The sequence below is a fragment of the Orycteropus afer genome, unplaced genomic scaffold, assembly GCF_000298275.1.
Source record: "Orycteropus afer afer isolate SDZICR_OR568_19922 unplaced genomic scaffold, OryAfe1.0 scaffold00257, whole genome shotgun sequence".
NCBI lineage: Eukaryota > Metazoa > Chordata > Mammalia > Tubulidentata > Orycteropodidae > Orycteropus > Orycteropus afer.
Window position 1 is genome coordinate 2,278,733 of NW_006921844.1, and position 13,743 is coordinate 2,292,475.

Here is a 13,743-nt window from a genome sequence, read left to right on the forward strand (position 1 = left end):
GAGATCCCCAAAGCAGACCAGATAGGTATAGAAGTTTGATAATTGTTACAAGTGGCATGTCAGATGAGTGGGGATAGATGGTACTGTTCTGTAATGAAACTGGAGAGAAATGGTTTTGCACTTGTGAAAGAATGAAAGGGGTCCCTTTTTCACACCGCAAGCAAAGGAATCAACTCCATAACGTCATAGACTTAAATGTCAAAAAAATACTAAAATTAAATAGACTAGTATAATTTGGAGTAGGAAGAAATTTCTTACACTATGAAAGAAAAGATAGATAAATTTACCTATTAAAATTAATGGGAGCTCCGGTGGCATAGTGCCTAAGGCTTTTGACTCCTAAGCAGAAGGCTGCTGCTGGTTCAGACCCACCAGCCGCTCCTCGGAAGGAAGACTGGGCAATCTACTTTGTAAAGATTTACCACCTTGGAAACCCAAAGGGGGTCGCTATGAATTGGAATTGACTCATTGACAGTGAGTTTGGTTTGGGTTTTTTTGGTTATTATTTCCTAGGATACTCTTATACATGTCCAGTAAGAGACATGAAGAATGTTCATAGCATGATCCACAATAGAAAAACCTGAGAACCATGAGGAGATTGGGTGAATAGAATATAAGAGTCACAGTGTAATGTTAAAAATACAGTGAGAAACAACAGTATGGATGATTTTTTATAGCAATATAAAGAAAAGTAACTTCAAAAAGATTGCAGTATAGGATGTTAGTAATCTTTTTATGTTACAAACAAGATTTTAAAATATAGCTGTTCTACAGTGTCTGCAGGGGATTGGTTCCAGGACACCCTATAGATATGAAAATCTGTGGATGTTCAAGTGCCTTATATAAAATGTCATAGTATTTGCATATAACCTATGCATATCCTCCTGTATACTTTAAATCTTGATTATAATTATAAATAAGTACCTAATACTGTATAAATGCTACATAAATAACACTTTGCACTTCCTGTTAGTCTCTGAGAGAGGGCTTGTTTTAAACGTTTAATTGCTTCCCTCCCACCCCTGAATATTTTCAGTCCTTGATTAGTGGAATCCATGGATGTGGAAACCACAGATACAAAGGGCTGCCTGTATACTCTTTAGGAATATGTATAGATTTAACTTAACTATCACAAGAGAAGCAGGCAAGCAAGAAAATGATGAACACAGGATTCAAGATGATGGTTTCATGGGGTGGAAGGAGACTGGACTGTTGAATAGCAGGCCTGCCATATGGTTAGATAAAAGTTGTTTTCCAGGCCCTACTCTTTGGGGAGGTGGGTTCATGAAAGCTTATTACTTCATTTAAAATAATTAAGTCACTAACTACATAAAAAGAGAGCCATACACAGACCAACAGTAATAGTGCATTATGAACCAAGGATTGTGATTAATTGAGTTCAGTCCCTGGCAAGTAAAAAAAGGAAGCAAAAAAGATCTTACTTCTCAAATTAGAAGAACAGTTAAGAGATGATAGTGATAATTAATGAAACACTACTTATGTTGGTTGGAAAAATTGTTGAGAAAAATCTTTGTTAACTACAGGTATGTTCACTTAATGTCTACGGTACATTCTGTGAAATAGGACATTATGCATTTAGGAAGTTATGTGATTTCGGCATTGTGCAAATACCATATTAAAATCTTATTCTGGTCCTCGTCATCACTGCTGGAGCTGCTGACAGAGGCTGGAAGAACTTGCAGTGGCCGTGGGAGCAGAGTGAGGAAGTGAGCGGGGAGGGAGCTATGCACATTCTGTCCTGCCCACTGTTCTGCCACCCTGAAGTTCAGGGACAGCCAACTCCCACCATCCTCCCACTGGACAAAACCTGAGAGCCTCTGCCCAGAGTCATACCCCACCCGTGTTCTAGTGCTGCAAGAGTCTGGGTTTGGAATCTTTAAAACCATAGAGGAAAGTGATAAACAAAAAAAAGGATCTCCTCTCCCCGTTAAGAAAAAATTAAAAAACCTTATGGGATTACTGACATATAATGTGGTTGGACATTGTCTGAATGGATATTAAATGATGCATACCTGTATCTTGGGAGCTCTGGTAGCGTAGTGCCTAAGGCACTTGACTGCTAATCAGAAGGCTGACGGTTCAAACCCACCAGGCACTCCTCAGAAGGAAGATGGGGCAGTCTCCTTCCGTAGTGATACTGCCTTGGAAAAAGATGTCTGAGATAGTTAGCCACAGAAACCATCTCTACTTTAATCTATTACTTTATTACAGTTTCTAACAAATTTTGAGACTGTACACGTGTACTTTGTTTTATTATACTTTACTTATTGCGCTTCGCAGATACAGCAGTTTTTACTAATTGGCAGTTTGTGGCAACCCTGGTTTGAGCACGTCTACCGGCACTATTTTTCCAACAATGTGTGCTCACTTTATGTCTCTGTGTCACATTTTGGTAATTCTCACAATATTTCAAAATTTTTCATGATACTAGTGCACACTTAATAACTTTTATATGCACTGGGAAACCAAAAATTATGTGTGATTTACTTTATAGCGATACTTTCTGTATAGCAGCAGTCTGGAACCAAACCTGCCATATTTCTGAGGTATGCTTTCAGTTTATTTAGTCACATTGTATAGTAAGTTCCCGTATGGTCCACTGTTAAGAAATGGCTTGGGGTAAGTGTTTATAAAAAAAACCTTTTTTTTTTTCCATTTTATACGTCTTAACCTATTAATTGAAAAAGTGTTTAGTGTCATTTTCCTGTATATTTAGTTTTTTATTTAAAAACTGATTCTTGTGAGGTGGAGGTCAAATATACCTCCTTCTCCAACCTTTTTACCAGTTCTGACACCAGCAGCCATCCCTGCCATGGCACTCTCTGCTTCTCTCCTGGATTCAGTAATTCATTGAAATGGCTACACAGAACTCACAGACCGTACTGACAGTTTTGGGACATATTAGGAAAGTATCAGGTTACAACTCAAGATCAGGAAACGTGTAGGCAGTCTCCCATTTTCAGTGCAGGACAGCTCTCTTCAGCTTCTCTCAGCTGTACAGGGCTTCTCTTGCTTCCCTCAGGACAGGCCTCCTCTCTCATCCTGCGTCTGCCCTGCTCGGGTGGGTGTTAACAAAGCTCTTTTGCTATGCCCGTGAGTGCCTAAAGGTACCCCCGCCCCCCACCAGCAATCCGCCTACCTGGAGGTTCTCATTTCTCTTGCTCTCTGGGTCCCTAACTCCACTAACAAATGCCCAGAAGCACCCCCACTCTGCCAGTAAGCCTTGGGCCCAAAGGCACTCAGCTGTCACTCTGTGGGTCAGCATGCCCACTATAGTCACGTTGCTCTGTGTGCCACCAAGGCCACTGTGCTGTTTTGTGCCACTTTCCTGGTTCTGCTGCCACCATTTCTTTCCTGCCACTTCTTGCTGTCTCACACCTTCTCCAGTGTTAACAGCTCTCTCTGTCTGCTAGATCTAGGAGGTTCTCGGTGCAGGGACCCACTGCACTTCTTGCTTTTTCTTCTTGATGGTAAGGAGAATTCCCCCCTTGCTTTGGGGTTGGCTTCCTTTATGCCTAGCAGGATGGCAAAACTGACCAATTCCCTTGTTAGATAGGATTCCATACACCTTTATCGCATGTTCCAACCCCCACAAGGGCTCTATGCCTCTTATTTGCATTGTTAGTGAGCTGTCCAAGCCCCTTGGTGGGCCACAAGCACCTTATTTGCATTGTTCAACTCAGTCGTTTTGTGGGATTTCTAAGACCATGTGTGGCTAGAAGGACCATATTAAGTAATTCACTGCACTGCAACACTGTTTATATTTTTCTCTATGTATGTATACATATGTGTATATATATGTAAATAGTACTTTATATAAATGGATCATAACCAGACGGCTGGCGGTTCAAACCCACCAGCCACTCCTCGGAAGGAAGGTTGGGCAATCCTACTTCCGTAGTGATACTGCCTCGGAAACCCAAGGAGGGGTCGCTATGAGTCGGGTTTGACTCGACGGCACATAACAACAACAACAACAACAACAAGTCACTTTAGAAAAATATATTTAAAATTTTAAGGCAAATCATCTCATTAAAGAAAATCACCTACGTTTACCATCTAACATAGTACAACTATTGTTAGAGTAATTCTTACCTGCCTTCTTTTCTTTAAAAAGATAAAACTGTTTACATTTTGAATCTCACATCCAAGCTACGGACAGTTTTATGTTTGTCCTGTAACTTCTTGATAATGGAAATGCTTGGCAAGAAAAGATATAAAACAGTTCCAAAGTACATAGCTTTAATTTTTACCATGGTAGTTCACTTTCCTCTCTGAAGTACTAATTATAGATAGGGCTGCACAGGATAGCGTTCAGCTTTGTTTGTGGCTAATTATCACTCCTCACCTATATTATAATTAGAGATAAGAAAGATGGCTTATATTACTTTTGTATCTCCTTGAGGTGTTTTGCACGAATTTGAGATTATATCAAGGATGCTGATATTCGTTAAAACAGTTTAATTTTGTTGCAGCCGTAGCTTAAACTGTTTTAGTTGAAATTCACATTTCCTGATAATAGTTTTAAATAATCTGCATTCATGTTTTATATGAAATCATTAAATAATAATTTTACATCTTAAAATTTTGTTTACATAGTTTATACTTGAGTTTTGTTAAGAGAGGGGAAAGCTATTTTTTGGTCATGCTAACTTCTTTTCAGGTTTGTGAGTATTATATTAAAAAACTATTCTAATAACAGCTTTCCTATACCTAAGAAATGAAAGTATCTTTCTTTTAAACTCATGTGGAAGTAATAAGGCCTTCCATCATCCATTCCTTATAAATGTGATATATAAAATAAATAATTTATGAGTAAACTCTTAGGGAGAATAAGCACATGTGTTTTATATTGCATGGAAAGGTTTTTCCAAGTTCTGCTTGAGGTAAGAGTTTGGAATTTTATTATCCTTTAGAAATTAGTATACAATATGTCTTAAATTGGGATATATTTAAGGAATGATCTATTAAAATATCACAATGTATGAAGAGGTAAAAACATAAAAAAAGCGTGTTCCAGGGGCCAGATTTCTTGCCTGTGTCCGTAACTGTTTGGCAGTTCTTTTGTCATACCTAGGGGACTTCTCCTTCATATATTTTTTAACTGTTGGCAACAGGTAGGGTTTAGGTGGGATCAGAAACGTGAGTCTAAATCTAACAGATCTGTTAATTTGTTGTATGCTTTAAAAACATAAAGTTATATGTGAAACTGTTACTCTTGAAAACAACCATGATAACTTTTCTTCCCTTTACTTCATAGGAGTATGGGTGTTAGGTAAGAAAGGTAATATTACAAGATAATTTGAAAAATATCAAGTAGAAACAAATGTTCAGGTTTTATTTGGCACCTACATCAAACAAGCATTTGTATTTATTAGGGACGTGGGGGGTATGAAGATACTCCTTTTTTTTTTTTTTCCTCCATGGAATTTAAATTTGGGCATGACTCATGTATATATCAATTAAAATAATACCACAACTCAGTTAGTGATTGATATAGGTGCTAAGGGTCTGAGAGGGCAGATAGTTCTTAAAGGACTATCTATAGTCCTTTAAAAGCTATTAAAAAAAAAGAAAAAAAGCTTTAGAAGCTATCTATAGTCCTATAAAGCTATGTTTGTTTAGCTTGAGCTAGCCTAAAGGACTTACAGAAATAGCAGGACAGGGTGATTTCTGGTGGGATGCAAGCATACTTGTGTTTTGCCAGGAGGACAGTTAATTATCAGCTTGGCTTGTAGTGAGGAACAGGTGTTGACAAGTTTGGAATGATAAATTAGAGCCAGAACATGGAAGATCTTAGAGAACATGTTGGCAATATTACAGAATGAGAACTTCAGGAAGATTAATTTGGCTGGCAGTGTTCAGGATAGATCAAGTGCTAGGAGGAAGAGTAGGTAATAGATCTTACAGTGCAGTGGTTCTTAGCTTTATTTTTGTTTTCCTTCTGATGTCAGTGTATGAGAGGATTAGTATACTTACACATCAGAGGGCTATTCCTGTTAATAACACTGCATCACTACAGCAGAGATTCTTATCACAGGGTGGGGAGAAGATGCTGTATAACTTGACAAAAACCATAGATTATTCTAATACCCTGACCCTGTGCTAAGTGGGAAAATTGCTATTAATATTGTTGACATTTAAGGCTACGGTGCCTAAAATAGTTTGAAACCAGTAGAAATGGGAATGAAATTGAAAACAAATTATTGAGAAAGGAGAGGATTGATGCTACTTGGCACTTGACAGGGTTTGGAGCAGAGGAAAAGGCAGGAGCCAGGTGATTTTGAATGCTAAGGCTTGCTGACTTTCTCTGAAGTCTGTACAGTGACTTGCCTGTAGAAGGTGTTCAGGAAAATACTCGTGAAATGTGATGATGGCACAAGAACTGTTGCTGGTGTAATTGTTGTGCCTTAAATAGCAGACACTTGAAAAGAATAACCTTCTCCTTCTCCAGGAGTTTATGGAAACACTTCCGTGCCGTGAGCCTTTGTTTATTTTTACTGGTTTTCCCTGCTTATATGGCTTATATGATTTGCCAGTTTTTCCACATGGATTTTTGGCTTCTTATCATTATCTCCAGCAGCATCCTCACCTCTCTTCAGGTAAGCCTAGTATGAAATATAAGTTAACATAAGATCTGATTTTCTTATTTTTTTCCTTCTGGCAGAAGAATCTTTTTCAAAATAAATGATTAGTTGATTCAAATGTTTACTTCCCTACACTTTTGGCTAGCGCTCATTACATTTATTAGTGCATAAGAGTTTATTAAAATTCTAGATCGGTCTGTGTCACTGCATTTTTTTTAGCAAGTTAATTAAGCTTTTCAGTTTCTCTTTGTCAAAGTGTTATGATGCAGAGCTGTCATGCAGATCTTAAATTGATAAGTAATTGTAAAATATTAAAAGATTGTAGAGCCAGTTCTCCAGTGTGTTCATGTTTTCATTAAATAACCCATTTGGAAAATATTCATAATTTTATGATGTATATAAATATATGTATATGTCTGTGAATGCAGACTGACAGGCATTATATATATTACACATATACATGCCTCATATTGCCCTGGAAGGGTGAACATTGTAATAAGTTTAAAATTATTGTAACTTGCAGTGACATCTTGGCTGGCTGAGCAGTAAGTGGTGGCACTAGTAGTGAAAATATGTCAGTGCTCCTGGTAGAAGTGAAGATACCTGAAGAGTTGAGGAACAGGAATGACCCTGGAATAGGAAAATTGAGATTGAGTTGATGAGTGATACTCACCTGGGGAATAAAGGGAAGAGGTGAACCATAGAAAACTGATTGTGAATCAGCATCATAACTTCTAGGAGAATATGGTTTTGGAATTCTAATACCTGGATTATTAAGTCACCCACATTTTAATTATCCATGTTTTCTCTTTAGGTACTAAATTTGGCATCCAAATAATATGAATTAATCTATGAAAAACTCTCCTAGTGATCATATTCTGTTTTAATATGCATACTTTTTTTTTTTCCTTCAGGTTCTGGGAACACTTTTCATTTATGTCTTATTTATGGTTGAGGAATTCAGAAAAGAGCCAGTGGAAAACATGGATGATGTCATCTACTATGTGAATGGCACTTACCGCCTACTGGAGTTTCTTGTGGCCCTCTGTGTAGTGGCCTATGGAGTCTCAGAGACCATCTTTGGAGAATGGACAGTGATGGGCTCGATGATTATCTTCATCCATTCCTACTACAATGTGTGGCTTCGGGCCCAACTAGGGTGGAAGAGTTTTCTTCTCCGCAGAGATGCTGTGAATAAGATCAAATCATTACCTGTTGCTACAAAAGAGCAGCTTGAGAAACACAATGATATTTGTGCCATCTGTTATCAGGTAACTTGCATGATGAGAATTCATTTAGGTGGGGACTTATAGCATATCCGTTGGTACTGTAACAATGTTAGCCAAATTCAACTTATCTTTTTTAAAAATGGGCCTTAAAAAATTACTACAGACCTGAGAAAATATTTCCATTGATTTCTAAATTAAACTTTTAATTTGGTCTTTGACGTTCTAATTTATTGTTGTTATTTTCAACATTACCGCTCACCCATAAATAAAGGAAAAACAGGTCAGGTGTATTTTATATTTACTCCTGATTATACACACACACACACATATGTACTATCAAGTATATACTATCAATCAGGAGTCAGCAACTTCTGAAAAGTGGTGTGCCAAGATTCTGACTCTTCCTTCTAGTCATCCCAGGGTGGGGAAGAAGTGTGCATTTACTTAATGTAGGTGGAGAGGCTTTGTGCTTCCCTGTGGGTTGCTGGATTTCTTAGATAGGCACAGGCCTTTGTGTGTCAGGAGGGATGGGTATGATAGAAGCAACCAGTTGGTGTACCATTGAAGTTGGTGGCACATGGGCCATAAGTAGCTGATGACTGACTGTCTTTAACATAAGAATTAAAGATAGCATTTAAATCAGCTTGGAAATAAAACAACAAAAAAGTAGTTGAGATGCCAGTTACTTGTGCAGAGCAGGTGGTTGAACAGCTTCTGCTGTGGGAAGTGCAGACAGCAGTTGGCAGCAGCAGCAGCAAGAACCATGTTCCATTTATTTCACTCTTAAATCTTGTAGGCAGGTGGAATGAAACTATAGATAGCGTCTGTGAGTACACCAGCAGTGCTCTTCAAGGCTGCCTTTACAATTTTAGGTAGGGTGTGTATGTATTTGTGTGTGTTTAAACTAACTAGAAACTTCTAATAGCAACATGTAACTACCTTTCTTTTTATTGTTACTAGAACATAAGATACTTTTGAGTATTAGTGAAAAAGAAATGTTTTCCAGGGTCTGTTTTTCTATTTTGGAGGGATTAGGAGTGATATACGTCCCTCCCCCAACTGGATTTATTATTCATGTGAATTCTAGTCCTTTTATGCTAGGTAGCCTCATTGTATTAAGGACAAAGCACATCAAAACCAGATGCAAGCACATCAGCTTCAGAAGCTGAAGATACTCTAAGATGGTAAATATACTGGTATCATCCCAGTGGAGGCCCAGTAATCACATTGCTCCACTTGTGTAACCCTTGAGTTTTATACAGAAACTGTCTAAATGATGGAATGTCTTAGTATTCTATCTCTGGGATTGAAATGTCCCCTTTTTGTATTTCCTGTTGTCACATCACTTTTTTGAGGTGCTAGAACTACCTGCTGATGTCACTTAGAAAATGAGAGTGAAATTGCATAGCTTCCCAGCTGGCTGCTTTCCCTTGGATGGCTTTCTGCTTAAAAGTTGATTTCTAGGTGATACCAGTTCTTGGCAAGGAATTTTTGGAATAGCCACCCACACTCCTTGTTTTTGGACTTCAAACAGAGTTAATGGTTGATTCACTAATATCTCTATCTCTGCAACCTTAATTTTGTGTTCTTAGCTTTCCTTCTCCAAGGAATATTAATGCAAAGTTTACTACTATAGTCCAGTGGTTTTCAAACTTGAGTGTTCATAAAATTCACGTGGGTTGTTTATTTTAACTGTAGATTGGTGATCTTGTCACCAGATATTTGTACTCCATAGGTCTGGAGTGGTCCAAGAAACATATGGTTCATAAGCACTCCAGGTGATTGTGATGCAGGTTGAGAAACACTGGCTTAACACAGACCAAAGCTTGAAAAGAGGATGTACATTGGACCTCATGAAATTGCCATTTCCTTGCCAATACCCTGGTCTTATTTGGCTGTTATGATTTTGTCTCCTTGTAAATAATCTCATGTAGACTAATCTCTTTAGTTGTGTTGAAGCATAACTGTAGATAAGGTCCTGTTTTCATCAGATGTTCTGAGGTGGTAATTATACTGGTGTCATCCCTGTGGAAACCCAGTGATCATAGTATACTGCTCTAGTTGTGTAACCCTTGAGTTTCCCGACAAGACAGAGCCCAGTTAAGGTTTCTTCCTCTTTTTTGATTTTTACTTCTTTTCTCTTTAATTGCTTAGCTAGTGCTTCTTGTGTTATTTATATAAGGGTATCTCTGATGGCAAGAGGATTATTACTCAAATAGAAAAATGAATTTTATTCTAAGATCTATCTCTATTACATGTTTTCTGTTGTGGGAAGTAACTGTTGGAAATACGACATTTGGGGGCAGCACCAGAAAATTCAAGTAATAGCCATTTAGAAAGTATCTTTTTCCCCCCCCCCCTTTTTAGGACATGAAATCTGCTGTGATCACACCTTGCAGTCATTTCTTCCATGCAGGGTGTCTCAAGAAATGGTTGTATGTCCAGGAGACCTGCCCTCTGTGCCACTGCCACCTTAAGAACTCCTCCCAACTCCCAGGATTAGGAACTGAGCCAGTTCCACAGCCTGATGCTGGACCTGAGCAAAACATAGTGCATCCGGAAGGGACTGAACCCTCAGATCAGGAGCAACCTGGAGGGACCAGCATTCAAGAAGGTCCTGGTGACAATAATGAGTGCTTTGCCAGAAGATCACATAGCGAGGAAGGGACTTTTGATCCCAAGGAATATCCTCTCAGTGCAAAAGATGAAGCATGTCCTGTTGCAGTCAACCTAGATGAAAAGAAGTAGGAATAAGCCTTCAACATTCTAGAGGAGAGTTAACTCAAGATGGAATTTATGCTCAGATTTGAGGGATATAGAGGTGATCAGGCAGGAAACGGACATTCCAAGGATCTGATCCAGGATGTGCTCTCAGTGGAGACCACCTGCTTCATCTCCTTGACACTGGGAAAAATTTAGCAGTGTATGCTAATCAAAATGCATTTATATATTCTATGCTGATGTTCTGTAGAGGTTTGCCAAGAAAATTCAGCTTCAACAACTTCAGAAACTGCCCCTGATTTGTAAGCAGTCAGTCAGATTTGAGTGTCTAGAAGGGGCTAAGGAAAGGTAGATGAAGCAAAAGCATGAGGACAGCATGGGAAGAAGTAGCAGGAGGAAGTAGAGCAGACATTTCACTTTCTGTGGGACAGGATCATTTTTGTTAACAAAATTTGAGTAGTTACTAGCCCTTTTTCTCCACCCCCTTTTTCCTCAGTTAGTTGGAATTCAGTCAGGTGATTTTGAGTTTTTGTACAGCACTGAAATGAAATCAAAGATGTAAAGGCATTGATTGTATTCAAAGATTGAAGCACACTCATACTTTGGATGTGCTTTAGGGGAGGGGCGGGTGGGCACTTGGGCCTTGCGGGGTGCATTCATGTAATCTGAGACTCTTGAACTTCATGATGGAGTCTTCAATATTTTGATGTATATGAAACTTTTGTTAATATATTGTATACTGTGTTGGCTGTGTGAAGTAAACTAAAACTCTAATGAACACTTTGGAGTCTACTCTAGTGTAGGAAACCCAAGTGGGAAGGGCTTTAGGGCACTGAGGAAGGCCCTAGGTGTACTTTTCAATCCTGTGTAATGTTTAATTCTTGCAACTGGATCAAAAACAGTGTTAAATTATGGCAATATTTGCATTTTGGGAATGAGTACATAACTGTATGATCACACTCTGCAAATGCCACTTTTAAAACTGTTAATAGACTTTGCACCTTTTCTTTGACAAGGTTGTGTCATATTTAAATTTTTACATTCATCATGGCTACAGGTAGAACTGGGGAGGGGGGAATGAAATTTTTTATGGGAATTTTGATATGAAAAGAAATTAGTCATTTATTTATACAATAGGCTTGGCTCAAAAAGTGTTTTTCAGACTTGGTATTCCTAATGTGGGATGTGACTTTATTTTATTTTTAGTAGTAAATTTGAATGTAGACTGACAGACATAGCTGAATGTCTTAATAAATTTAAATTTGAAGATAATTACGATTTCTCCTGTGGTGATTATTTTTAAGTGTTTCAGTGAAATCCTGTTCTTGAGAGCTTACCTTGAGAGGTTTTTTCAGAGGACAGCTGGTTGGAAGGGACCAACCAGTGTTCTACACCAGTGGTGTCACACCTAGCTCTGTGTCTCAAGCATCTGAGGAGCTTTTTAAAAGTTTTACATTTCTGAGCCCCCTCAGACCTGCTGACACAGCCTGTGGGACTGTCTGGGAAGGTGCGTTGCAGATATTCCAAGATGATTCTGGCATCAGCACAATTTTGTGTTTAGAAAATAAGTGGCTAGACTAGAATTAACTTCTCTCCAAGTGTAGCTGGTTTCTCACCACCCTCTTGGTGCCATGCAAGGCAGGAAAAAAAAAAAAAAAGTAGTTGGCTCCCTCTAGTGGTAATAAAGCTGTTGTTCAAAGACATAAAAAAAAAAAAAAGCCCATACTCCCTGCCATCAAGTTGATTCCTACTCATAGTGTTCCCCTTTGGGTTTCCAAGGTGGTAAATCTTATGGAAGTAGATTGCCCAGTCTTCCTTCCACAAAGTGGCTGGTGGGTTTGAATTGCCAGCCTTCTGGTTAGCAGTCAAATGCCTTAGGTAGGGATTTCTAATTTAAAGTATCAATTTTTCTGTCTTTGTGTAAAAGGTATGCTTTCAGCTGTAAACTTTTGTGCCCTGTTTGAAGGACTAAAGTTGCAGTCCTTTATGACATGATTAGTTTGGCTGCCCTTTAGCATTTAGGCTGTTTGAGATTTTGTTTATTCTACTGACCAAAGTTGGTAATGGATATAGTCTCATATAGTGATAAGAAAAAGCACTCGGATGTTTTAGTAAAAGGAAAGACTTTCTTTGGCATCAGTAACACATTATTATATACTTTTTACCTCCTGATGGCAAGTAGATCTCAATTCTGCACTAAGTCATATGTAAGCCTCTTGGTTGGGCAGCTTATTGGACAAGTACCAGTATTTATTTGCTTCACTCAGGAGAGCTGTTATGGTGTAATAACAAAAACCCTCAAAATCTCAGTGGCTTTAAAACAAAGTTTCTATCTCATACTATGTACATATCCAGTTGCCAGCTGGCAGGGGTATACTATTTGGCGTAGAAGTTTAGGATGGAACAGCCACTATCCAGAACATTCCTGATGATCATGACAAAGATGAAGGGCTCAGGGAAGACTGTACCAGCCATTACATGCTCTGCCCAGGAGTGGACTCTTGTCACTTGTGTTAACCAGCCCCTGGACAGAACTATGCCTGTGCCCCTACTAACCCCAAGAGGGTGTGGAACTTCAATCTTCCTCCCATGGCATAGCTTGGAAGGAACATGCCAGTGAGCAGTGCTGATGATGACTACCACCCTCTTCATTAGAGCAACAATGAGTCTTGCACATTGCTCAGAATTTGGGAGTGCACATATGAATGGTTCAAAACCAGCTGAGTAACTTAACTTCCTTGTTCCTTGTTTTAAGACTCTGTGATAGTAACATTGTGTAATGCCATTAAGTTTCTATTTTTCAGTCATTTTTTGTTATAGTTTATAAATCACTGCCAGACTTTCTGATGTATGAAGAAAGCAGCTAATTTATACCACTGATAAGAAAATTAAATTCCCCTTCTGTTATCCTTGATCAAATAAGTGACAAAATATTAAATGTCTTAGGAGCTTTGTTGATTTAATTACGTTCATGACCTTAAGAGATTTGACATCAGAGTTAGTACTAAGCAGTCTAAACCGTCAAACTCGTGAGCAACATATTTTGCCACTTTGTGTTGTCATTTGGTTCACAAAAAGTGTTTTAGTGATCTAGAGCATGCTGTTTTCATAATGCGTATCCAGAAGCCTGGTTTTCAGACACTGCATTGAACAGGAGGATTGCTCAAGTCATACATCAGGACTTG

The 13,743-nt window shown here is 38.6% G+C and overlaps 1 protein-coding gene across 1 annotated transcript in view; it reads left to right on the forward strand.

Moving 5' to 3' along the window:
• The window catches only part of RNF145 (ring finger protein 145), an 82,792-nt gene extending 72,207 nt beyond the window's left edge, over positions 1 to 10,585 (forward strand). The window contains 3 exon segments of the mRNA XM_042782191.1: positions 6,476 to 6,623; positions 7,523 to 7,879; positions 10,205 to 10,585. Coding sequence (XP_042638125.1) covers positions 6,476 to 6,623; positions 7,523 to 7,879; positions 10,205 to 10,585 — 886 coding nt within the window.
• The last annotated feature ends 3,158 nt before the right edge of the window (positions 10,586 to 13,743 follow it).